The sequence below is a fragment of the Osmerus eperlanus genome, chromosome 19 (genome assembly GCF_963692335.1).
Source record: "Osmerus eperlanus chromosome 19, fOsmEpe2.1, whole genome shotgun sequence".
In the NCBI taxonomy this organism is placed as follows: domain Eukaryota; kingdom Metazoa; phylum Chordata; class Actinopteri; order Osmeriformes; family Osmeridae; genus Osmerus; species Osmerus eperlanus.
This window is the reverse complement of record NC_085036.1, coordinates 12,022,097-12,048,846: the sequence shown is the minus strand read 5'-3', so window position 1 is coordinate 12,048,846 and position 26,750 is coordinate 12,022,097. Positions and strand designations below refer to the sequence as shown.

At 52.3% G+C, this 26,750-nt stretch overlaps 2 protein-coding genes across 4 annotated transcripts in view; one reads left to right on the top strand and one right to left on the bottom strand.

Moving 5' to 3' along the window:
- The window catches only part of pcxa (pyruvate carboxylase a), a 56,180-nt gene that overhangs the window by 13,519 nt on the left and 15,911 nt on the right, over positions 1-26,750 (bottom strand). For both annotated transcript variants that reach the window (XM_062485177.1, XM_062485178.1), the window contains exons 9-10: positions 24,918-25,080; positions 14,642-14,824 (exon numbers count right to left, since the gene is read on the bottom strand). In XM_062485177.1, the coding sequence (XP_062341161.1) occupies positions 14,642-14,824; positions 24,918-25,080 (346 nt within the window). The remainder of the gene's footprint in view (positions 1-14,641; positions 14,825-24,917; positions 25,081-26,750) is intronic.
- lrfn4a (leucine rich repeat and fibronectin type III domain containing 4a) lies at positions 1,454-9,597 on the top strand. 2 transcript variants are annotated; one of them, XM_062485930.1, is made up of 4 exons: positions 1,454-2,183; positions 4,006-5,653; positions 8,100-8,532; positions 8,566-9,597. In XM_062485930.1, exons 2-4 carry the CDS (start codon positions 4,029-4,031, stop codon positions 9,190-9,192), a joined length of 2,685 nt encoding a protein of 894 aa, XP_062341914.1. In that variant the 5' UTR covers positions 1,454-2,183; positions 4,006-4,028; the 3' UTR covers positions 9,193-9,597. The 2 variants fall into 2 exon arrangements, with proteins under 2 accessions (XP_062341914.1, XP_062341913.1); XM_062485929.1 differs by having other exon boundaries at positions 8,100-9,597.

The following is a 26,750-nucleotide window of genomic DNA, read 5'->3' as shown; positions in this document are numbered from 1 at the left end:
TACACAAGCATAAGACATCAGGGTACAATAATGAATAGGGCTCCATTCATGATAGAATCCGGTAAAGGTGGATTTAAAGTGCGCGAGCATTGCTGGACAGTGAACGACTAAGAGACTACAAGCCTGTTCCTGTCAGAAGCGCCACAGTGAAGCATGCCTGTACACTGTCCTCTATATATAGCCTAGAGTTTGGGTCTGGGTGAGGGTGAGTCACTCTCCTAAGCAAAACACACGATGGAGAAACGGAGGAATGAGGAGACCCCGGGGGGACAGAGAGGAGGAATATAGACGGGAGGACTGATCCCTCCCTCCCTCCCTCCTTCCTCCCCCCTCTCTGTCGTCTCGTCTTCACGTATACTCAAGGGTGAAAAGTACGCCTCAAATCCCGCTCTACACTACAGTGGGATTGAACCTGTACCCAGCCCTCATTTCGATCATTTGGGGTACAAAGCTGCTCTATAAGTCCATTGCTTAGCGGCTCGGTTACCTGGCTCATATGTGCGTGTTTAGCTCATATTGAAAAGCATTAGAGCAGCATTAGAGCAGCACTGCAAGCAAGCATGTAAACACTCACCATCACTCCCAAGACCGCTGAATAACAAAACGTCTTCCTACTATGATAACTCGAGGTTCCCACAACATTAAGATCAAGTTGCCCGCTTTCATCAGATGCTAAATAATTAATACTAAGTAATTTCAAGACTTTTAAAGAAATTGTGGATGGCAATTGACTTTTAATAGGCCTGGTGGGGGACTTTAGTGTGCATTTCTCAGCGGTAGACCATTTGACTGCCTCTCAGGAGGTCCCCTCTATACTCTGCTTTGGATGAAAGCCTCTGGCAAAGGAATACGTTGTTGTTATTATAACAGTGGAGTCTTAATTCCAGACGTCTCAGCACACCGCTACTCTTCCTCCACCTGGTCGCAACGCGTCCTTGATGTCATGTACAATGGCGACACGGAGGGCGACGGGAGCCTGCTACCCGGAGGACACCCCCAGCACCGTGGCAGCGCCCCTTGGGGCGCAGGAACCAGCGTGTCGCTTTGAACCCAGAGGAGGACAGGAAGCGAGTCCCTGTGGTTCGGCTGCTTGGCAGATGATGGATGATGATTATAATGATCATGTAGTAGGAATGTTATGCGGGAGACACTGCCACCTCCAAACCCTCCTACACCTTCACACCCTTCGGATCCTCTTCCCAACCCGTCCTGCATGCTCATTTTCTTTCCTCGCTGCCTCCGTTTCATTTCCCTCCTTTCCGCCGCTACTGAAAGGCAGGACTGCTTCGGGCTCTCTCTCTCTCTCTCCCTCTCTCTCTCTTTCTCTCTCCCACTCCCCTCCCTCTCCTCTCTCCCTCTCTTCTCAGTAGCATACACATTGCAGTCTCACTCTGCATCTCCCCATCTCTCTCTCTCTCTCTCGCGCACAAAAACACACACACACACACACACACACACACACACACACACGCTCGCTCTCCCTGCACCAAAAGCCACAAATCACGACTCGTGCTGCACAGGGATGGTGGAAGAGGAGACGTGCGTCGAAACAAGCGTCTGATTTGAGTTGAGAGCGAGCTCGGACGGCAGGGGTGAAACATGCCATCGTTGTAGGTCGTTGAAATCAGACGCCGAGAGCCCTTTCCTCTGCCCAACCCCGGTCAGCAGGAAGAGAGGACTAGCGGGAGGAGTCGGCGAGTAAGAAGTGGAGGGTGCACTCCTGCCTTTCAGGGGAGGGACGGCGGCGGCCAGTCAAGAGGAGGAGAGGGGCAGAGACGGGAGAGGGGAGGGGGGGCTGAGAGGACTTGCGCTGCTCTAACACAGATAACACAGAGTCTGGGAAGTGGAAGAGCCTCACTGTTCTGCCTCTGAGGACAGACGCGACGGGCGGGCAGGGAAAGGGGTGGAATACAAATAACTCTGGAGTTATGAGACGCGGGGAGGAAACGCAATCCGAGGAGAGGATCCTCCAAGTCGGGGAATTGGTGAAAGGACGAACAGAGAGCTGAAGATGAGTCGAGGAGACGAGAGAAATGTTTCCCACCTTTCATCCTTCTGGGGAGGAAGCGAGCCCGTCTGTGTATCCTGAGGGCTCAACTAAATCGGATTATTTCAATTCATGCTCCAGTTATCACGAAGAATCAATAGATGTGGCTTTCTCAGCAAATACCCAAGCAACTTAAGTAAGTTGGAAGTCTTCATTCGTATAGTTTCAAAATTAGGTTGGTTTTACTGTAGATTTTTGACAGTGCACAATAAGGTGCAGGCTGATTATGTTTAGTTTTGTGACAAATGAAATAATGATCCTATTGTCTCTTGGCTGGTCTGTGGAATGCTCATATTGTGGATTAAGAAAACTCACCTATCAACAGCACGGAGTGAATCACTCAGAGACTGACAATAAAGCCTAAAACAGGTCATAAAGAATGACAAAACCTGAAAAGGATAACAATTGGAATATGGGAAATAAAAGGCGAGAATTGTTGGTCCTGTCAGCTTGGTAATGTTGGGGTTTGAAAGACAGCGATGGCAACAAAGGGGGAGGGAGGACTCATGCTGTGAGGAGATCACTTCAGGACTCCTGACAGCAACATGGCACCCAGAAGCCTCGGATCAGGAAAGTCAATCATTACCATCCAGTTACCTTTTAGAAATCACAGCCTTGACATCTTTTACTTCCAGAGTACATGCACACACACACACACACCTGTAATTCTAACCCTCTCAGAGTCCTCCCTCCCCTCCACCCAGACAGATAGTGGTCACTAACTGTCAACATCCATCCCTCCATTCCTCCTCTCTCTCTGGCACACTGCAGGTCATCTCCATAGGCTGCATGGTTTGTTTCTTGTTTTATAAGGCATCATCCATCACGCAGTCCTATAAAGCCAACCCATACATGCTCGTACACTGGGGCTGTCAAATAGTCTGCAAGTCAGGACCCAGTGTGTGCACAAACCCAGTTTATACGTCGTACTCGTCTGGGTATTTATAGGCTGTATCATTAGTCTCTTTCTGGGCCCTTCATCATCTATTCTCATTCTCTGACACACACACACACACACACACACACCTCTCACACACACACACACACATACATAAATACACCACATGCAAATCACACCACACACACCCCTCACCACCCCCCACCCCCCACCCCCCCACCCCGTACTTGGAGAAGAGCGAGACAGCAGTAGAAGCCTTACATAAGGCTCAAACGAGCACAAATTGAATATTCCAAAACCCGTTGAGATGCAGCGGTGCTGGCGAGGCATGACACAGTCACATTAATCATCATCATCATCGCCCCGTAATGGAAGTCAAACAATCCGGGGCGTCGAGGCCTGCGTTCAAGGTCCATTTGTACACAACGACCTGAAGCCTCAGTCACACCATAGCCCTCATTCTGCTTCGTTTAGCAGCCAGACCTCTCTACACCGGTTTTCAAGCCCATGTCATTGCTTCTCATTAGATAAAACGTGTTCATGAGCGTTCACTGGAGTGGTGTGAGTGGATTAACACACATTCAGACACACACACACAATACAGGCACAGGCGCACACACAGACACACACACACACGACAGACAATACAGACACACGCACAAGGGGCAATGCATCAGGTTAATGGGCCAATCAGTCTTGTGGCAGCAGAGCGGGCAGTGAGAGTGAGAACAAGCGGAGGGGCTCAGTAACCTGACACTGAGCAGTCCCAGCCACTGCGTCACAGCCAGTCAACACGGTCCTGCCAGAGCGGCCCTGGCCTGGGGCCGACATCACATCCTGTTTGTTCCTTCACCTAGGATCCTGCTCACATCTGGTGCACTAACACCGGTGCCAAGATGTTGACACCAACATCTTGTGACTGCTCTGCCAAGTTACTGCACCAGATCCACACATTTTAAGATTTTTTTTTTTTTTAGGACAAAATGAATAGATACTCCATAAATACAGCAACATACTCCATAAATACAGCACGCTAATCCTATGATTTGTTCCTCCATAGGTTCATGAACGACCGTCTCAACAATGCCTAAACCCAACCCCCAACACCAGTCCTCTCACGCGCCACACCCACCCCCCGCCCCGCTCTCCACACCCTCCCCGTGGAACGCCCTCCAACCATCCCTGAGGCCCCCGGCCCGCCCCCAGGCCCCGCGCTCGGCCGTGTGGCTGGCCGTGGTGACCTGTTCCTGGGTCGTGCTGGTCCAGAGCCCGGGGGTCTCAGCGGGGGAGACCTGGGGCGTGGTGTCCATCTGCCCCTTCCACTGCGTGTGCCGGAACCTGTCCGAGTCCCTCAGCACGCTGTGCGTCAACAAGGGCCTGCTGTTCGTGCCGCCGGACATCGACCGGAGGACGGTGGAGCTGCGGCTGGCGGACAACTTCATCCTGGAGGTGGGGAAGGTGGACTTTGCCAACATGACGGGCCTGGTGGAGCTGACGCTGTCCAGGAACACCATCCACACGGTGCGGCCGATGGCGTTCGCCGACCTAGAGAGCCTCCGCTCGCTGCACCTGGACACCAACCGTCTGACGGCGGTGGGGCCGCGCGACCTGGCCGGCCTGCTCAACCTGCAGCACCTCATCATCAACAGCAACCAGCTGACCTTCGTGTCGCCGGCGGCGTTCGACGACTTCCTCCCCACGCTGGAGGACCTGGACCTGTCCTACAACAACCTGCGCAAGGTGCCCTGGGAAGCCATCCAAAGCATGGCCAGCCTGCACACGCTCAACCTCGACCACAACCTCATCGACCACATCGCCGAGGGCTCCTTCGGGGAGCTCTACAAGCTGGCGCGCCTCGACATGACCTCCAACCGGCTGCAGACACTGCCGCCCGACCCCCTGTTCTCGCGCTCGCAGACGGGCGTGGTCAGCCCCACCCCTTACAACGCCTTCATCAGCCTGAGCTTCGGGGGGAACCCGCTGCACTGCAACTGCGAGCTGCTCTGGCTGCGGCGGCTGGTCCGCGGGGACGACATGGAGACGTGCGCCACGCCGGCGCACCTGGCCGGCCGCTACTTCTGGTCCATCCCCGAGGAGGAATTCACCTGCGAGCCTCCGCTCATCACCCGCCACTCCAACAAGCTGTGGGTGCTGGAGGGCCAGCGGGCCACGCTGAGGTGCCGCGCCATCGGCGACCCCGAGCCCGTCATGCACTGGATCTCCCCCGACGACCGCATTGTGGCCAACTCCAGCCGCGTGCGCTCGCACTACAACGGCACGCTGGACGTGCTGGTGACGCGCGCCCGCGACGACGGGACGTACACCTGCATCGCCATCAACGCCGCCGGCGAGGCCACGGCGCTGGTGGACCTCAAGATCATCCCCCTCCCGCACCGCGGCAACAACACCGTGCCCCTGACCAACCCCCGGGGAGACCCCGGGTCCTCCGACATCACCAGCGGGAGGGAGGGCCGACACGGGAAGGGGGGGGGGGGGGTGGTGACCGTCAGGAACGCCAGCGGCGAGGGCGAGAGCGGAGAGAGGGTGGACGGCGAGAGCAGTGCCAGCGAGCGCCTGGTGGGGGTGCTGGGGGTGACCGCCACCTCGGCCCAGGTGCGCTGGCACATGGGCCGAGCGTCCGGCCCCTACCTGGTGTGGATGTATCAGATCCAGTACAACTGCACCGCCGACGACGCTCTGGTCTACAGGTAGGCCTCACCTGGCAGACACCGCAAACACAACGCTAGGAATTGTTTACGTATTTTGTACTTTTATGTATTCATTTAGTCATTCTTTGATTTCTCCAAACTGACGTAAGAGGGGGATTTGAACCAGCAATCCCTTGATCCGCAGACAAACACTCTACCAATACCCCAGTACAGTGAACCGAACAAAACACACTACTGCAGCAACAAACAACAACAAACAGCTTTACAGCAGTGCTCTCGACCAGATCAAGAGTGATTAACACAACATGTTACCTGGCAGAGGCACCAAAGCCGACTCCAGAGGCATCCCAGAGGGGCAGGTGGGGGGGTGTGTATTTATAGAGCGATGTGTGGCAAGACCGGCTAACGGGATGAGAGGGTTTCAAGGCTCAGGGGACACCAGGATGAACTCCGCTAAGGAGACCGGGCTGCCGAGCTGGAGACAGTGTCACATCCTATCCCTCTGACTGAAATGGAGATAAATAGGGAGAGAGGGGGTCTAGGGAGCGCTGACGACTTTACTCCAAAGCCAGAGCTACGAGGGATGGCGAACAGTAATGCAGATGCAGGGGTTATGAAACACCTCTCCCGCTGCAAGACGCGTCTAAACAGATCCGTTTCGGGACGCATTAAAACGCACACGCACGCCTACACACAAAACACGGTTCTTTTCAAATGAGCAAGAACAAACTCTCAATGTTCAATCTCCTAGCAGGGAACGCTCCCCACCTCTCGCTCTCTCTTTCTTTGCCTCTCTTTCCTCACCTCTCTTTATCTCTCTCTTTCTTTGCCTCTCTTTCCTCACCTCTCTTTCTTTGCCTCTCTTTCCTCACCTCTCTTTGCCTCTCTTTCCCCACCTCTCTCCAACACAGCAGAATTACAGATCTGCAGTCGGCATCAAATAAGACATCAGAAAAAAGCTAGCCTACATTTGTTCAAATCGACTCCCCCTCGCTAGCCTAGAATCTAGGCTGCGTGTGTAGACAAGCACAGCCGGGGGAGGTGGAGGAGGAGGGGGGGGCAAGGAGGCACAGGGGGGAGGTTCAGGGAAATGAATTAAAGCATTAACGTGATGCCCAGGCAGGATGCAGGCTGGAGGGAGGGTGAGGCTGCAGGCGGGAGAGGCTGGTCAGTGTTCCAAACAGCAGCCTCTGTCCTCTCCTCCAACCTCAACACCAAGCTCCAGGTCTCCCAGCGAAGACACGGGAGAGAGATCTGTACCCAATGTGGCTCTTACTCACTGGCCCTACGACAAACAATCAACACGCACTAATACAATCCCTGATTCTTCTCCAGTGACTAATGGACGGGGCTTCAATAGGGCTTATAATTCATAATCCCAACGGAATATTTAACAGACCCCATGGAGATAATAGCTTGCACGTCCCGAGTTAATGTTCCAAACGGAGCCTCCACTTCTCATTGTCATTAGCGAGCGCCTCTACACGGGGCACACAAAGCACTGAGACACCAGGAAGTCAGGATCTCGGGGAGCTGAGCGTCAGAGGGACTAGGGAGGCGGGGAAGCGAGGGCGAAGGGAAGGTTAACTGCAAGCACGGACCAGATTAGAAAGTGCTCAAGGTCTTCCTCCCAAGAGCTCGCTAGTATCCATCCACGGTAAACACCAGGAGAAGCCTGGTTCAGAGCCGTTCCGGAAAACATTTTCTTTACATTTGTAGCGGGATTCCCCTGAGTCAGCAGCAGTAGCATCAATAAGGGCTGTCTGTCTGTCGGATGACAGGATGCACCAGTTGATCAAAGAGGACAGTTAAAGGCCTGGCAAGCAGACAGTTTAATGCCTGGCAGACAGACAGTTAAAGGCCTGGCAGACAGACAGTTAAAGGCCTGGCAGACAGACAGTTTAAGGCCTGGCAGACAGACAGTTTAAGGCCTGGCAGACAGACAGTTTAATGCCTGGCAGACAGACAGTTAAAGGCCTGGCAGACAGACAGTTTAATGCCTGGCAGACAGACAGTTGGGGGGGGGGGGGGGTAAGCGGATGTGTCACCTCGTCTTGAATACCTCATCACTTGGCACGACATGTTTCAAAAAGGACAAAAACACATTTAATAAACTAAGGCGCTTGTCGAGTCTGCATTCTGCCTGCCTGAATATCCCTCACTGACCACTTACTACTGCTCCTCTGCTGCAAGGTATTATTGACTGGGGCATCTGGACAACAGCAGAGCAGGGCCAATACCTCCCCTCCATCAGTCTCCCCCTCTGGCAGCACATTATAGTCATTAGTACTCAGGGGCTGCTCTGCAGCCGATTGCATTTCACTGGATTCATCTCCTGCTCCTGTTCAGTCGAAGATATCCTGTTTCGCTAGTCAGCAAATGACTCATCACTGTCCCCTCTCTCTCTCTCTCTCCTGCTCTTTCCCTACCTCTCTCTCTCTCTCCCGCTCTTTCCCTACCCCTCTCTCTCTCTCTCCCCTGATAGGATCCTGCCTCCGACAAGCACCACCTTCCTGCTGAAGAACCTGGTGTCGGGGGCCGACTACAGCCTGTGCGTCCTGGCCATCTTTGACGACGGGCTGGCCTCGCTCTCCACCACCATGGTGCTGGGCTGCACGCAGTTCAGCACCAAGGAGGACTACTCCGAGTGTCGCTCGCTGCAGGCTCACTTCCTGGGCGGCACGTTGACGGTGATGGTGGGCGGCGTGATCGTGGTGACCCTCCTGGTGTTCACCGTCGCCATGATGGTGAGGCACCGCGCCTGCGGGGACTGCCAGGACGACGGCGGCCAGTACCCCGGCGGTCACCGCGGCGACGGCGACCTGCCCGCCAAAGGCGGCGTGGACGTTTACGCCCAGACCAACGGGAACGGGGGCGTGATGATGGTGGCGCTTCCCAACGGGATGCTGGGCCAGCAGGTCAAAGCGACGCCTCCCAAGACCAAACCGCAGGTCAAGAGCCGCGGCCGGACTCCGCCCAAGACGGACAGGGCTGAGACGGAGAAGGGCGGAGGCGTGGAGGGCAGCGGGCTGGAGGTGGCGCTGAGGGAGAAGAAGAAGTTCCCTCCCTTCACCCCCGAGAGGGAGAGACTGACGCTGTACTACACCCCAGGGAACACGTCCCACACCTTGCCCAACCCCCGGACCCACAAGGCCCTCAGGCAGCCGGGCGGACGGAAGGTTCGCCAGCCCGAGAAGGGGGAGCCAGACCTGGATAAGATGCTGGGCTCCCGCTACAGCCTGGGCTCCGAGTCGTCCGGACCCGGCGCCGTGACGGACTGGAGGCCGACCCTGCGCCCCACGCGCAGCAGCTCCTTCGACGTGGGCGACATCACCGCGACGACCACCTGCTACGGCTACGCCAAGAGGCTGAGCATGATCTGGAACCGGCGGAGCCAGTCGCTGCAAGGCATGCTGGTCCAGTGCGCCTCCACGACCAGCAGCAGCGCGGGCAGCAGCGCGGGCAGCGAGGCCCCGGCGCAGGGCCTCGGGCACAGGTACCTGCACGAGTACAACACCTCCAACTCCAACTCCAACGTGAGGGCCAACCCCGGAGACCTGGAGGAGAGCGTCGTGTGAAGGGACGCGGGACCGGAAAGACCCGGAATCTGAACAGGATCAGAGAGGACACGTAAACGTGTCCGTGTGCGTTCGGAATGACAGATGGGATATATTTTGGGGGAGGGGGGGAGATCTGAGAGGAGAACGTTTTGTTTGGAGGCTGACGGATGGTTGCCGACGCTGGTTGCCGACGCTGCACGCATGGCACATGATGACTCATGAAAGCAGCAGACATTTACACAGAGAAAAGGTTGAAGGCGAAAACAGGACAAAGTGTGCAAGACTGCGAATGTGCTCCAAAAGAACTACTTTACTGGTTGTGGCCCTGAACAACATAATTGGGGGGGGGGGGGGGGGGGGGGTAACAAGCTGAGACTTCTGTTCCAACAAGATTAATCAAACAATTAATGGTGAATTACTACAGTAAATAAAGCAACAATCTATTCGATGCCAGCGTGTCAGTGTCTGAATGCACGACGAGAGCAGGGGCCTAGTGAGTCACCACGTACACTGTGGTGATGCGTCACCGTTTGGAAACGCTTGGCGAGCATGAGCAGGATGCATGAGCAGGATGCATGCTATCTACAGTAGCAGCAGTGTTTGTCTAAGAGGAGACGGAGGGAGAGGAGGGGGAGGGGGTAGACAGGGAGGAGGTAGAGAGGGAGACGAGGGGGTAGACAGGGAGGAGAGGGAGACGAGGGAGAAGGGATGGGTAGTGGAAGGGAGGAAGAGCTAAATGATAAATCTCGTGTCATATCAAACCCTTTCCGGAGGTATCCGTTCCCCTCACACTGCCTTCTGAGAGTCTAATTAGTGATAGCTGTGCGACACAACCGGATTCCTATTTACACATAAGGGTTAACAGCAGTGAGGGAGAGACACAGTGTGAGCCAGGAATAAGGGCAGACATTTCCTTCGGTCGCCGGTGGCAAAACTGCTGCCCTCGTTTGTCCAATTAAAAAAATGCTGATCTCACACTAGCGCGTACACACACACACACACACACTAGCATGTACACACACAGCTGCACTCACTGACCAGCAGTTCAGCGTCGACTGTTAACATCACATGCCGACAAGTCCAATTAACATGAGAGATCTAGACAAGGTAGACCACCAGAACCCTCTCCACACCCTATCTGCCACCCCGCCACCTCCCCCAACCACCCCGCCACCTCCCCCAACCACCCCGCCACCTCCCCCAACCACCCCGCCACCTCCCCCAACCACCCCGCCACCTCCCCCAACCACCCCGCCACCTCCCCCAACCACCCCGCCACCTCCCCCAACCACCCCGCCACCTCCCCCAACCACCCCGCCACCTCCCCGACAACCCCCAACCAATGTAAATGTAAGTGTAGAATGGCTGACGGTCCCAGTATGCAGCATCTGAAGCTGTGGGTCCCTTCACCGGTCTCCTTTCATTCCCCTCCTCCGCCCTCCGCCTGGATGACTGGCCTCTATCCCACACTGCAGCGCAAAGCCTCGCTTATCGCCCCACCAAGAGATTGGGGCCGGGAGGGGGAGATTTTAGGTTATTCACCTCACTCAGATGAAAGGGCCAAGGTGATCCCGCTCCCTCTCTATACCGGGGAAAAAAAAAAGCTCAAGTAATTTACAAGGACAAGACATCCAATACTTCATACGCTGCAGATTTGTATTCTAATCACAGGATTCTCCAGCTCTGGCTCTGCTGGTCTCTCCCTCTCTCTCCCCTGCTCTCTCTCCCCTGCTCTCTCTCCCCTGCTCTCTCTCCCCTGCTCTCTCTCCCCTGCTCTCTCTCCCCTGCTCTCTCTCCCCTGCTCTCTCTCCCCTGCTCTCTCTCCCCTGCTCTCTCTCCCCTGCTCTCTCTCCCCTGCTCTCTCTCCCCTGCTCTCTCTCCCCTGCTCTCTCTCCCTCTCTTCAGCTCCTCTCCAACACACTAGCCTTCATTACGATGAGCTGTGTGGGTGTCTGCAGCACACTAAACATTTTCATCCAAACGGAACACAGCCCGTTTGTAATCTTCAACTGAATCTTCAACTGAATCTCTTAGGGGGGCTTCCTCACTGGTGTCAAACTATGTGGAGTATTACGATTCTAGTAACATTTTCTCTTGAAGGGAAGCCAAGAAAGGTATGATGGTGGCACATTATTACTTGAGGTCACTGTATCTCAGAAGAAGAGATAGAGAGAGTCAGATGGCGAGAGTCAAATGGCAGGAGAGAGAAATACAGAGTGAAAAATAGCAAGCGAAAGAGGAAAAAGTGACCGAGGGAGGGAGATAGAAAGAGGTAAAGTGAGTGAAAGAGGAGGTTAAACAGAAAGAGAGGTATGTAGTGAGAGGTAGAACGAAAAGGAGAGACAGAGATAATAGTCCTGACACCCTCAAAACACTCATTGAGTCAAATGACTCATATGAATGTTTAAGTGGCCATTAAGACTCTGCTGTGCAGAGTTGGAATCCTTGTTTGTTTGGTACCCCGGCCCTACATAAGGCCTCATCTCTCTGGAGAGAGAGTGAGACGAGGGTGCCTGGAGTGCTACATGTGAAGTGTGGGGGGGTGTGTGAGGGTGTGACAGGAAAGGATTTAGCGGGCGAGAAGGAGGGGGGGGGGGGAGACGTGAGGGAGGGTGTGAGGGGTTTAAGAACAGGGATAAGTGGGAAGGAAACCAGGAGGAAGTGTAACGACAATAACCGTCACAGCTGTGAAATCTTCCCTACACATTCTCAACTCCCTTTTAAATGTACATCAAAAGCTTTAAAAGCCCAATTACTGAGGACATTTTTATATACATATATCCGTGAATGCTAATCACGTGCTGAATGTGTTAAACGGAGCAGGGAGGGAAGTAAGTACTATTGTTGCCTATCCTGAGAAGGAAGCAGATCGTCATCTGTAAGTATCCTCCTACTCAACTCCATCCCACCACTCTCCCTCTGCCGTTCACCACTCAATAGCCGGGTACAGTTAATAACAGATTAAGGCTTCAAAGTACTCACAGGCACTAGACTAGCGTGTGTGTGTGTATGCGCTCGGGCATCAAGACAGTACAGTAAAAAAAAGGTTAAAAGGTCAAACCTACAAACTGTATGACACAGAATTTTCCAGGAGCCAGACACAAAAGAAATGTCTCCATCTCGTGAGTCAGCAGCTCTGCCTGGTGAAGGAGGGGAGTCAGGTGGCTGAGTGGTGAGGGAGTCGGGCTAGTAATCCGAAGGTTGCCACTTCGATTCCCGGTCATGCCAACTGACGTTGTGTCCTTGGGCAAGGCACTTCACCGTACTTGCCTCAGGGGAATGTCCCTGTACTTACTGTAAGTCGCTCTGGATAAGAGCGTCTGCTAAATGACTAAATGTAAATGTAAGGAGGGAGCGAGCGAGGAAGAGAACTTCTACTCTTATTTGAACAGGTAATTAAATCTCTTGTGGCGTCAAGAGCTAAATAAATCAGCTATTTGAAGATGGGAGGTTCAGCTGCCCCCCCCCCCCCCCCCCCGACAAAGAGGTAGAGGGAGGGAGGCAGGAGTGTGGTTCAGTTAAGGGAGAGAACGATTAATTAAACATGCGCCAGGGAGACAGGGAGGAAGAGGAGTGGATTCCCGGGTTTAGAGTGGCTGAGCCACCTCAAGGTGATAACCAACCAGCAGCACAGTCTGTGCAGTCACGTTGGGAGCTGCTGAATGCCATCCTGTAGGACTGCAGAGTGGACGGCTTGGAGATTTTGGAGTGCTGCCGTTGCAAATCATCGTGCCAACAACATACCTTGGGGGCTGAAGAGGGCAAGGCACGGAGAGGATGGACAGACTGGGATACCAGGGAGTCAGGTGGCAGAGCGGTTAGGGAAGCGGGCTTGTAATCAGAAGGTTGCCAGTTTGATTCCCGGCCGTGCCAGATGACGTTGTGTCCTTGGGCAAGGCACTTCACCCTACTTGCCTCGGGGGAATGTCCCTGTACTTACTGTAAGTCGCTCTGGATAAGAGCGTCTGCTAAATGACTAAATGTAAATACCAGAATCAGAAAGGGTTTTAATCGCCATGAAAGTTTGCACAGACAAGGAATTTGCTTTGGCAGGAAATCTACAACCTGGGATAGGAATCTTATTTTAACTATGAGGTCTAACTATACGAAGGGTACATACATACTGGGGGAGATAGGGAGAGCGGGAAGGAGGTAGACAGAGAGCGAGAGATGGGATAAGTGAGTAGAGAGAGAGAGAGAGAGAGAGAGAGAGAGAGAGCGAGCGAGGCCAGAAGATAATGAAGAGTGTTGATGAAACAGGAGGTCTTAATGATCTGATGATGACATTGGCCTTGATATTAGACAGGTGGGCACAGCGGTGCACATGTGATCCATTCCACACAGAGATACCTGTTCTTTCCTGCTAAACAATGTCATACAGGGGCCTAAAATAGAGACCATTTTCAGGGCTGTACTAAACTAAACTGCATTGAGGTTTTGTACGAAACCGTCAGGCAGCATCAAGCTAAACGTGATTGTCACATAGCTTTCCCATGAACATATGTTGGTATTGACGATGCAGTTAAAACAACTTGATCTGCTTTTTACCAAACCCTCCTCCTCTTTAATCTGTCCCTCAAAAGAATAGCTCCATCTTCATTTGTCAGACTTTCAAGCTTTCACTCTCGTCTCACACACACACACACACACACGCAAGATAATTAGCTTCTCGCTCCCGTTGCTACTAAATTATTGACTGTTTTCAACGCTGCCATTTAAAAAAGGACATGCGACAAGAAAGGGAGATAAAAATACTTCCGCTTTTCAATAAGCGTTTGTGTTCCACCACGGCCATGACACAAGGGGCGGTGGCCAGCAGATGAAAGAACATCTCCTTCCTTGTTCTCCAGGAGGATGTCGAGCCCAGGGCTTCTCTGGAGGGCAGAACCAGGTCTAATCAGACAGTGTTTTCATCAGAAGCACTCGGATGAGAAGCCTGGACGATGTGCTCCCCTCCTGCTATTCACTTAGCCTCTCCTCTCACCCCTTTCAGGAGCTCTCCAGCTCTCATCCTCTCTGTTATTCTCCAGCTCTCCCATTTTCTCTCTCCCCCCCCCCCTTACCCTTTGTGGTTTTTCTGAAGCTCTCCTCTCCATCTCTCTCTAACTCTCCCTTCAGACTTGCCAATTTCAGCGTTTTCCCCTGTGCCACTTTCCCCTTACTAAGGTTCTTGTGCTCAACTCATCTTTGACCAGCGCCACTGTAGCAGCTCAGAGTGTTATAGGGAAAGCCAAAAGTGAGCTTTTACCAAAAGGTGCTCCATAAGCACTTTTTTAAACAGCGGTTCACACTGAAGCCACTATATTTTCTTGATGACTGGATACATCTGGGAATCATATAAGGCCTTCATTCATCATCGTCCTGTCTTCACAGGAAGGATGAGGTCGACGCGATGATGGATGATGTTATTCCATGACGCGTGGAACATCGACCGTCACGTGTATCGTGACGTGGTTAGGCACCTCACCTTGACCCCGCGCACGCGGAACTCGGCCAGCGCCCGGTTCATCTTGGCGGCGGCGGCGGGCAGGTCGTTGCCGCTGGCGATGACCTTGACCAGCAGGGAGTCGTAGTGCGGGGAGATGATGGCGCCCTGGAAGGCAGACGCGCTGTCCAGACGGATGCCCATCCCCTCGCCGCTGCGGAACACCTGTGGACGGAGGAGAGGAGAGAGGGATGAGGGGATGGGTACTGTCCTAACGGAAGCCCACCTGTGCAGAGGACCCTTGGTAGTGAAAGCAACACACACACGCACACACACACACAGCCATAAACAGTCTTATCACTTGTGAAACACCCCAGCTCTCATGCCTGGTTCTGGGTGTTAATGTCACCCCAGTCCCAGCTGAGCTCTCCCTACCCCTCCCCACAGCCCAGCTGAGCTTTAATTAGCTCGTATCCATTAACCGTCATCATTTCCCCAACCAATTAAGATTCAAAAGGCACATTTTACACCAGGGCCAGTTTGATTGAGGTTCTTTTTTCCATCAAAGAACAGGACAGGACTTCCAACTCCCGTTACGAAGGAAGGAAAATGAAAAGGCTGATTGACAAGGTGCACCACAGGAGGAGGAAGGCGTCGGCATGGTTACAGGGGAGGGGGGGGATCAAAGAGAGAAGACAATAGAGGTCCAGAGCCCCCCCTACCCCCCCCCCCCCCCTCACAGCCAGCAGGGGGTCTCTTCCTGATCTTATAACTACTGCTGTGTATCCAGCAGCTCCTTGTTACAGTATGAGTGCTGCTGCACATAGAGACATCTCTTACAGGAATAACATATACCAGAGAGAGGGGAGAGTGGAAAGAGAGACCAATTCAGACAGAACGAGAGACGGGAGAGAAAAAGCTAGATTAATTCAGGACCACATCACAATTAAGACAGCTTGCACAAATCAGAGTAAGGTCCACAATAAGAGTGAGCTTCTCATCCTACTGCCTCAAAGACCTCTCTCCCGTCCATCTCCCTCCATGCACGGGTATTAAAGCACAGTTAACCCTGCTCACCCTCTGTGAGCAGGGTGTGTGTGTGTGTGTGTGTGTGAGAGAGACAGAGACACTAAGATCTCACACGACCCCAGAACATCCAGCCCGGCGAGGAATCGCATCACAATAAACAATCCCCATGCCCCCTGAGCGCGCCTTCCACGCCCCGCTGTCGTCAGGCCATGCCCCCTGAGCGCGCCTTCCACGCCCCGCTGTCGTCACGCCATGCCCCCTGAGCGCGCCTTCCACGCCCCGCTGTCGTCACGCCGTCACGCCATGCCCCCTGAGCGCGCCTTCCACGCCCCGCTGTCATCACGCCGTCAGGCCATGCCCCCTGAGCGCGCCTTCCACGCCCCGCTGTCGTCACGCCGTCAGGCCATGCCCCCTGAGCGCGCCTTCCACGCCCCGCTGTCGTCACGCCGTCAGGCCATGCCCCCTGAGCGCGCCTTCCACGCCCCGCTGTCGTCACGCCGTCAGGCCATGCCCCCTGAGCGCGCCTTCCACGCCCCGCTGTCGTCACGCCGTCAGGCCATGCCCCCTGAGCGCGCCTTCCACGCCCCGCTGTCATCACGCCGTCAGGCCATGCCCCCTGAGCGCGCCTTCCACGCCCCGCTGTCATCACGCCGTCAGGCCATGCCCCCTGAGCGCGCCTTCCACGCCCCGCTGTCGTCACGCCGTCAGGCCATGCCCCCTGAGCGCGCCTTCCACGCCCCGCTGTCGTCACGCCGTCAGGCCATGCCCCCTGAGCGCGCCTTCCACGCCCCGCTGTCGTCACGCCGTCAGGCCATGCCCCCTGAGCGCGCCTTCCACGCCCCGCTGTCGTCACGCCGTCAGGCCATGCCCCCTGAGCGCGCCTTCCACGCCCCGCTGTCGTCACGCCGTCAGGCCATGCCCCCTGAGCGCGCCTTCCACGCCCCGCTGTCGTCACGCCGTCAGGCCATGCCCCCTGAGCGCGCCTTCCACGCCCCGCTGTCATCACGCCGTCAGGCCATGCCCCCTGAGCGCGCCTTCCACGCCCCGCTGTCATCACGCCGTCAGGCCATGCCCCCTGAGCGCGCCTTCCACGCCCCGCTGTCGTCACGCCGTCAGGCCATGCCCCCTGAGCGCGCCTTCCACGCCCCGCTGTCGTCACGCCGTCAGGCCATGCCCCCTGAGCGCGCCTTCCACGCCCCGCTGTCGTCACGCCGTCAGGCCATGCCCCCTGAGCGCGCCTTCCACGCCCCGCTGTCGTCACGCCGTCAGGCATGGGCCGGGATGAGCGCGTCTGATCCGCCCACTCCCCCCGCCGCCCCGCTGCTACACCCCAGAGAACGTTCTCACATTCCCTTCCTTAGGGTCACTTAAAGTGCAGGTTTTCATTTCGCCGAACGCCTGGACAAGAGCTTCAATCTCTCAGGCACCCGGCGAGGCCTAATGGAGGCGACGCGTCTGCAGGGATGGATTGAATCTCAGCCCTCCCTGCTACGCTGACTGACTTTGGCAGGCGATGGAACAGCGACTTCCTGTAGTTTGGTGTGGCGACGGTGAACAGACGTGAGAATGAAAGGATCAGGGATGACGGCTCCTGTGGTCTGAGAGTGCAGAGTCATATGAGACGGGAGGAGGGGGCGGAGAGAGAGAGACACACACGAGAGAGAGACAGAGACGAGAGAGAGAGAAACGAGATAGAGAGAGAGACAGAGAGGCACACAGGGAACAAGCTCTCAGCTTTTGCCCAGATCTAGAGTGTGACGAGTCAACCTTTGTCGCCAAGGCAACAGGGTGAATAAAGATGGCGGCCTGCCAATACATTCCCCCTCCCATCCTTCGTTAGGCTCGACAGCTTCTTCCAAAAGTAGGTCACCCCACCTCCGCTGATCCCCCCCCTCCCGCCTAAACCTCCCTGTCAAACGCTCCTCGGAATCTTCCCTGCACCTGGACCTCTCTAAAGCCCTCCACGTATCGATTCCCAAACTGAGAAGCCCGGCTGTAAGGCCCGGTATCCATCCATCCTCCCCCCCGCACAACCTCACAGGCTCCAGCACTCAAGCCGGACTTCAAACGCTCACGTCAGTTTGACAAGTTGAAAGGCGAGTTCGTCCACACTACAGAGAATTGGAAAATGCATTAGACGGCTAGGAGGCTCAGGCGGCGCTGGGGCTCTCCTGAGGAGGGCATTACACCTCGCCGCTGTGTTCAGCATGTGTACTCAGCTCAGTACAACCAACGTCTAACTGCCCCCCTGCTGCCCCCCCCCCCCCCACACCCACCCCCCCCCACCCCCCCCCCCCACCCACCCCCCCCCACCCCCCCCCCCACCCCTCTCCACAAACCTTGCAATGAACCCTCTAACAAGCTACAACTAACTACCAACTGAGAACCACAATGGTCAGCAAAGACCAAAGGATGGATTTACTCTACAACTTCAGTGGATCCGGTTCGGTTTCTTCTTTCTTTCTTCTTTTTATAAATAACTTATAAACTAACTAATAATTAATGAATTACATTTTATGTGTCGATTTCCTTCTTGGTCTTTGGAGTCTCAACTTCAACTTCATTTATCCTTCAAAAGTAAATGAGTGTGCAGCAGGGGTCATAACACATACACAAACACAGAACAGCATCACCAAATGCCAACAACGTTACACAACACACAATAGAGACACACCTTCCCCCAAACCCAATGACAGGGTCCAATTGGGACAGTAGCCTACAACATGAATCCATCATAATGGCCATAATGGCCAATGATTATGATTGGCACACGACCAGATGTTGTCAGGGCCAGGACTTTTCCTAACCTTGATTTGTAGGAGTCACTGGTAAGATTATCACGCATGTGACTAATTCTCTCACTACAATCACTATTAGGAAATCTCATATAAAAACTGTTCAATTCATTTGCTAGCTGCTCATCTGAATTAAAACCATTTAAGGAGACAGTGTTACTGCCTTTATGTAGGCCTGTCATCAATTTCATGCCGTTCCACACAGATCTGAGGTCCGACTCACTGAATTTAGACTTGATTTTACTCTTATACTTAAGTTTAGCCTTTACAATTTCAGCCCGCACAACCTTCCTAATTTCAGCATATGCAATCTTGTCGCCACTATTAAAAATGGTATTTTTCCTCAACAGATTTTTCAATTCCTTAGATAACCAGGGCTTATTATTGAGGTAAGAAACAATTGTCTTAGATGGGATCACACTGTCCACACAGAGAGAGATGTAGCTGCATACAACATGTTCATCAATGCTGCCGCATGAATCCTGAAAGGCAGTCTGACATTAACAGCAGTAACATAAATACACGGATACAAAAAAAGTTGGAAGAAATCTGGGTGACACCGGCAGCATCCTCAGCTGCTGTTCAGAAACGAGGACATCAGGAGGAACAAAGTACAAGCTCCACACGACTCTGCTCTCCTCAGCCAACAACTCCATGCTCCATCTCCTTACAGCACACACACACACACACACACACTTTAGCGGACATGTTCCCGTAACATTTGTGACTTCCGAGGCAGAGGAAAGTGACATTAGCTTGAATAATTCAGGGTAGAGGCAGGGGAACACACTGTACAAACACACCACTCTCAACAGCAGCCAACACAAGACTGCATGAAGACGAGCACCGGCTCCTGCCCCCGTCTGACAGGAGACGGCTCCACGCCCGCCACGTGAGGAGACGGGGTGGGCGGGGGTGGGGGGGCGGGCCAGGACTCAGCACCTGTCGGCCTGGTTCAGCAGCTAACGTTACTGTTAATTAGGTTTGGGCTCGGCTGTAACTTAGAGGGAACATCAGAGAGCCATGATCCCTGGAAGGAGAGAGAGAGGGCCTGGCTGGGATACGGAGGGGGAAAAAAAGGTGCGTGCGTGAGTCATGCGGTCTTATTAGAGCGGCCATTAGAGAGAGTCAGGGAGGGTAGGAGGGCTGTCTGGGTGGCTGAAGCTGGCCAGGTGGGCGATGCAGGTAGAGGGGACAGGAGAACACAAACCGAAGGGGAGACATGGATACAATGCAGAGAGAAGAATGAGAAAAACAAACATAAGATAAAAAACAAAACACAAGAGGGGGGAGAGGAGGGGGATTGAATTGCATTCGCAAAAGCAAAAATGTCAAGCAGAGAGAGAGAGAGAGAGAGAGAGAGAGAGAGAGAGAGAGAGAGAGAGAGAGAGAGAGAGAGAGAGAGAGAGAAAAAAAAACTGCAGAGAAGGAGGAAGGCTGTTTAATAGTAATGCATCACACAGCAAGAGCAAGATAGATGGAGACACGAACAGAGAGATAGGGGGGGGGAGAGAGAGAGATATGAAAGGAGAAAAATAAAGTAACAAAGAGTGTAGGAAGATAAAGAGCTGGAGAGCAAAACAAAAATTGAAAATTAGAAACCGTAAAAAAAAAAAAAAAAAAAAAAAAGGAGCAGAAAGGATAAGTGAATGAGAGAAAGAGTAATAGGAATGGAGAGAATGGAACCCCAAGGACGGAGGAGCGAGGAGAGATACGAAGAGCAGCTACGAAAATACGACCAGAGGAGGAAAGGAAAACATGGTGAAATGGGTATGGGTTACAAAACGGCCGAGACAGCGGTAGGATTTTATTACCTCCAAAACAGATACAGCCGCATAGCGATATGGCGATTTTTCATTTGGAATACAATGTCCATCATAGTTAGAGAGGATGGGTTTTATTAGGTGCAGAGCCAGAGGTGAGAGAAGATGGGCAATGATATCCATTTTACCATATCAGCAAATGGGAAATGCTTCCCCCATTTCGGGCAGCATGTGTGGGTTTGGTTACATGAAGGTGAAGATATCGAGTTTCATCTCTACCACAGTTGGGTCTTTTCCTGTTGCGCCGCGCTCGTCTAAGTGGACATTAAGAACAAGGCCACATGAAAAGGACTGGTTTTAGACACAATGGAATTTTCTATGAGTATCTCTTCATTAAGAGCTTGCGTGCACTCTAGCCTTCTAACTCAAAACAGGAACAGGCTGACAACCAGGAAATTGAAATTGAATCAGTCGCCACATGGCTGATTTCACAACAGTTTCTCTCAGAGAAACTACTGGGGCACAGCTGTACCTGAACAGGTGTATGAGAGCCAAAACAGGAGGAAAAAAAAAAACAACTTCCTCCACAGCAAGAAAATCAATATTGAAGCAGCTAAGCAACTGAACTACAAAACATCTTTTTAAATCAGTAATTCCCTTTTTTCCCCCCTGAGCATCAGCTCAGCAGCTTGAGTTCAGTCACCAACACAGCTTACTAGGAACCAATAGAGGTCCAGACAACACCAGGACTGCCAGTGGTCCTCAGGGGAGGGCATTTAACGTGTCTTCAGTCGGCTTCCCCCCCCCCCCCCCCCCCCCCCGACACCCTCGCGGTTAGGGCAATTTATCACGCTTAACGGTGGACCTACCGATTTCAACAGAGCGGGGCGGAATAAACAACCTCAGTGAAACTGAAGCGAGGGGTAAACAGCACCTCGGTCTGAATCCGACGCTTTTAACATGAATCTTTCCCGCAACGACAACAAGGTGATTAGTCAGCCGTGGACCATTAACGGTCCCTGGGTGGCAGGCTTGGTGTTTACCAAGGGGGGGCCAAGGGCCAGGGGAGCCGCCCAGGCCATGGACAGCTAGTAAGGGTGTGTGGTCAGAGCAGATGGTGCCCATCCCTGGTAACCAGGAGCTGCTCGCGGTGGCTCAGGGACAGGGTGTTCTCCATACCGTGGAACTGCAGGGACAGGGACTGGGAAAGGTCAGGGTGGTGGTTGAGGAAAGGGAGTCTGGGTTTGGGGGGAGTGGAGGCGCTTGAGTTGACTGAGAATAGTGTGGGTGGAGGGGGTGAGGGGGTCTCAGTTCCTTGCGCCCTGGAGCAGGACCAGCTGGCAGCAGTAGTTGGTTAAGACACCATCTTGACTCAACTACTTCCACAATAATGTAATTGCTAAATAAATAACGCACAGCCCAACCAATGCATTCTGCACAACCCAACCAATGCATTCTGTGTAAAAAACAAAACCATAGTGAAATAGTAATGACTCCTCCACTGGCACCATCTCGTCTGTTTGGCAGATGGACTGTAGTGGCGCTGAACCCAGAGGAGCAGAGAGGTCCTGAACGCTCCTGCATCTCCAGCCAAGAACATCTACTGAGCAGCCAAAGACCAACACCACCACACACTGCCTGTTTAGAGCAGGCAGACACCACACACTGCCGGTTTAGAGCAGGCAGACACCACACACTGCCTGTTTAGAGCAGGCAGACACCACACACTGCCTGTTTAGAGCAGGCAGACACCACACATTGCCTGTTTAGAGCAGGCAGACACCACACACTGCCTGTTTAGAGCAGGGTTGAATGTCTGCAGGAGTAAGCTTGCTCCTTGCCCAGCACAAACCTGCCGTCCTCGTAGGAAGCAATTGTTCACGAGTGTCATTCTACTTTCTCACAAACATTGTGAAGGACAAAAAATATAACAGCTTAATAAATTCTTTATTCCCCCTTGGTTACACACTCAGGCAATAAAAGCTAAATTGTATTATTTTCCTGCAAATCTCCTTCAAGCTGACAAATACCAAAACATCTGTCACAGTGCAATATAACCCATCTTATGTAAAGCTTTAACCTTGCAGCAGAGAACATTACATTTGACTTGTTTAGCAGACACTTTTATCCAAAGCGACATGCAAATAGTGCATATGGAAACTACAGCTTGCTATATAAATCAAATGTATCATCATTAGTGCATAGTTATATCCGTATTGGTTGTCTCAGTTAAGGAACGGTCTGTATTTACCAGGCACAGATCAGGCACAGTGCACAATGACCACATCTCAGCTACCAGGAACAGTGCACAATGACCACATCTCAGCTACCAGGCACAATGTTCAATAAACAGTCAAGTAAAGATGAGCCCCCCCCGACTGTTCAATGGAAATAAACATATAGAACTAGCCTGGACAAACGTATTGGAAGAGGGCCGATCGATCCGACTATTGATCAGCCCTGGAGAGATAAGAAAAAGTCAAATCATGGATTAACGACACGCACAAAGGAGCTCAGAGACAGCATGTGTCTTTAACTCAAGACGATCTTGGCACATGAAGGTTCTCCCGTCTGATTTCGAAAATGTAATTTTCACATTTCGGGACTGTTCATCGACTACCTGCCCTGAGCGAGAGGCATCAAAGTCACGACGGGGTAATTAAGGAAGAGGAAGGAGGCGCATGGGATGGAGACCGGCAAGGCCTACGCAGGCATGTCCAGGAGCGTGAAGGCGCTCTTCCTCCTCGTGAAAAAGGGCAACAGTCTTCCTGCACGTCTGAAAGCAGTCACTTCCCTTGTGTCGTTCGCACCGCTCCCATCTCCTCACCTCGCACGGCCTCAAACATTCCCCTCAAATATTCCCAACCTCCTTTCCTACTTTGTCCTCAGTTATCCTCAGCATTCTGTTTTGTGAAGAAGTCTTACTTTGTCCTGTGTACCTCAGGGAACTGATTACAAACCCTGGTGTCAGTGTAGAACCCTTTCACAAAGGAGCCTGCAGCCGAACACCTAGAATCAGAACACCTAGAATCAGAACACCTAGAATCAGAACACCTAGAATCAGAACACCTAGAATCTGAACACCTAGAATCAGAACACCTAGAATCAGAATCAGAACACCTAGAATCAGAATCAGAACACCGAGCCGAGAGGAGTAACAACACGTAGCCTTTCAGACGCTCGTCTCTACCGGTTGCCGTGAGACCACAAAGCCTCCATTCACTGGGGTTAATTCTCACACACGCATCCAGGATGCATTTATTCATCCATCCATCTTATTGCTCCAGCAATAACCCTTCTTGGCCCCCCTGCAACACACCTTCAATATCTCCCTATTTACTCCTGGGAAATAACCACAGCCAAACATCTACCACAGTAGAGGTCAGGGCCTATTCAATTTGCCTTCATCTATCCCCTTGCTCGCTCTCGCACCCTCTCTCTTTCTCTCTCTCTCCCCTTCGATTCTGCCAGGGGTCCAAAGTGTTTGAAGTAATAACAATTTCAAGTCTGATTCTCTGATTTCTCCTTATCGAAGAAGCGCCACGGAGGGAGAATTCCATCATTCCACTTTGACGCCAGAGTTGTTTATTTGTATCGACAACACTTCATTTCATACACAACTGTATCAAACGGGGGTTTAAACATGTCTGCCGTTAGACCAACATGTTTAATGTTGTCCTCAGAGCTCTGCAGCGCTGCATGACACAGTTGCGTCACACATCCTTTGTAGCTCGTGCACAGGTGGGAAACAGTGAATGCAGAACGCACATTTTTTTCTTCCAAAATGATTTAATTCGAGGTTTGTAATACCGATCCTCTACACTACAGGGGGGGACACTGTGGCAAGTGTTCTCAAACCTTGAGAGAAATCACTGGAGGGGAGGGGGGGGGGTGAACGCATGTGTGGATTATGGTGTTATTATTATTAGGGAGTCAGGTGGCTGAGCGGTTAGGGAATCGGGCTAGTAGTCAGAAGGTCGCTGGTTCGATTCCCGGCTGTGTCAAATGAAGTTGTGTCCTTGGGCAAGGCACTTCACCATACTTGCCTCGGGGGGAATGTCCCTGTACTTACTGTCAGTCGCTCTGGATAAGAGCGTCTGCTAAATGACTAAATGTAAATGTATTAATCTATTCTTCTAATTTATTATCCATTTTGGCAGTGGTTTCCCCCCTGCAGCTCTTTGAATGTGACCCAGCGATGTCCTGCCTCACTGGGAACTAACATCGACGACCAATGAGAGTCCGAGAGGCCCATAGACAGAGGCAGAAACCAGGGCAGGTATTAGCATGTCTGCACGCGCTCCTCTCTGATCAGCTTTGGTGCAGTTTAGAGCTACGGCTCCTATAACATTCAGGGGGAAAATCACTCGTGGTAACCCAAACTAACCTCACCTGCAGTTTTAATGAATATGTGGAGAGCGTGTTATGTTTAAATGATTGATTTCAAGGTCTGATTCAAGGTCTGCGTTTCTCAGACGTGGCCAGGAGGCGGGATCGAATATGAATCTGAGCAGTATTATGAATCGACAAAAGCCTGAGGAAACGATTTTTGTGTTGCACTGTCCTGTGGGAACAGTGTTGGTTTCCAGCAACTACAAAACAAACAGCCCCATGCTCTAAAGACCCCACCCTGGGTTGGACTGGGCCGGAGAGGGGGAGTAACAGTCAGAGAAAGGTGGAGGTGAGGGGGGTTGTTTCAGAGGAGAGAGGGCTGCCTGGAGAAAGGCCTACCTCCAGTCGGCCGGTGTCGGGCTGGAAGCCTCGGGCGGGGTCCTCGGTGGTGACGCGGCACTGGATGGCGTAGCCGTTGATCCGGATCTTGTCCTGTTTGAGGCCCAGCTCAGGCAGGCTGCGGCCCTCACACACACGCAGCTGAGCGTGCACAAGGTCCACACTGGGGGAAGATGGAGAACACATTGTAATACTCAATGTCCATTGAAACAGACACTTTGATCACATTAACATTATTTTCCGCAGACAAATAAATCTTATAGCCCATCGACATTCACAGCTCTGACTTGATTTCACAAGTTTTTCCCCCACTGGAAAATATCCCCTGATGGAATCAGGACACACACACACACGTGCGCACACGCACCCTGAGAGAGGAAAGTGAAAGAAAAGCTTGGTTCAACTCGAGGGGAACAGAGCGAAGAGAGTAGGTCCTTAGGGTAAGAGATAACTGACACCCGTTCAGACCCAACTACAGTCTGAGGCCGAGAGGGACCCAGGCCAGACTGACAGACGGACTCTGACGGGAATACAATCTAACACTCGTCCGTAATGACGTGAAAAGTCGCCTAGAACTCGCATACATCACAGCAACAAACTGATAAATTTTTACGTTGCCATAGAAATGTTTTTCGGCTAAAACAATCGAATGAAAGCGTTGCAGGAACATGCAGGAACATGAAAGTGATGCTACAGGGCACAAGTTCCAACCTCAATAAAACAAATTGGTATTAAAATAACAACACTTCTGTTAAATGGTGTTTTTTTTTATTATTATAATGCAACCATGTTTGGTGCCCTGAAGCCCCAAGGAGTAAGAAAACATCTAGTTTTACTGTTAAACATCAGTAACTCCACTCCTGAAGTATCTAAAGAAGAAGTACCGTATCCAAGTTGCTCCCCCACCCCATTAAATGTTATATATTTTTGGTAAATCACACACACACACACTTGCATAACAAAAGGAATTACAGACCTGCGAATAGAGTATTTTAGCTTGCTGATGCTGCATCAAATTGCCTGTCCATAGCAGTTCACCAGCACCCAGTGATGCCTGACTACAACTCATTATTAGGGCAAACTTTACAGACCCTATTTTGGCACTAGAAATTCTGGGGTAGAAAGAGTATAATTATAGGCAGTTCTCTCTTGTCTGTTAGGTTGACCTCTAACCAAAGCCAGTAGACTCACTAGACATCACTTTCAGATTGGAGGAGAAATCCTTCAATTCTTTTTTGCGTTTTTTATAATCAAAACAGGCATTCTACTACGCAAGATTAGCCAATATCTAGAGACACTTTTAGGTAGAACAAACACACACACACTCGCATCAGTCGTGACAACCCGTCACACGTTCTCCTTTCTCCCTGCTACCTCCTCAGAGTCTACTGATGTTCTCCCACTGACGTCTCCAACGCGTCCTACTGTTTTTAGGGTGGTAGTGAGAACAAAGAGAGAGGGGAATAAAAACAAGAGACAAGGAGGACAAGAGCTGAGGAGGCAGAGACTGCACTGCACAAAACCCAAACTGGGGTATGAGCTCTCTCTGTGTGCGTGTGTGTGTGTGTGTGTGTGCGTGTGTGCGTGTGCGGGGTGGGCGATATGGCCAAAATCTTCTATCATGGTATGAGTAATTTTATATCACGGTATATATCACGGTATAGTAATTGTTCTGTAAATATGTAAAAGACGTTACTGGCTATTAACAAAAGGCAACGACAGTACGAGCGTTCCGATTGGCTGATGCGCAGTCATGCCATCCGCGTGGTGACCTACTCACAGCTCAATACGAATCCATAATGCCAAAAAGAGCAAAAGCGATCAGTCTGAGTT

Coding starts and splice junctions, on each gene's coding strand:
- lrfn4a (XM_062485929.1), top strand. CDS start 4,029: ATGCCTAAACCCAACCCCCAACACCAGTCCTCTCACGCGCCACACCCA. Junction 5,654..8,099: donor GACGACGCTCTGGTCTACAG/GTAGGCCTCACC, acceptor CTCCCCTGATAG/GATCCTGCCTCCGACAAGCA.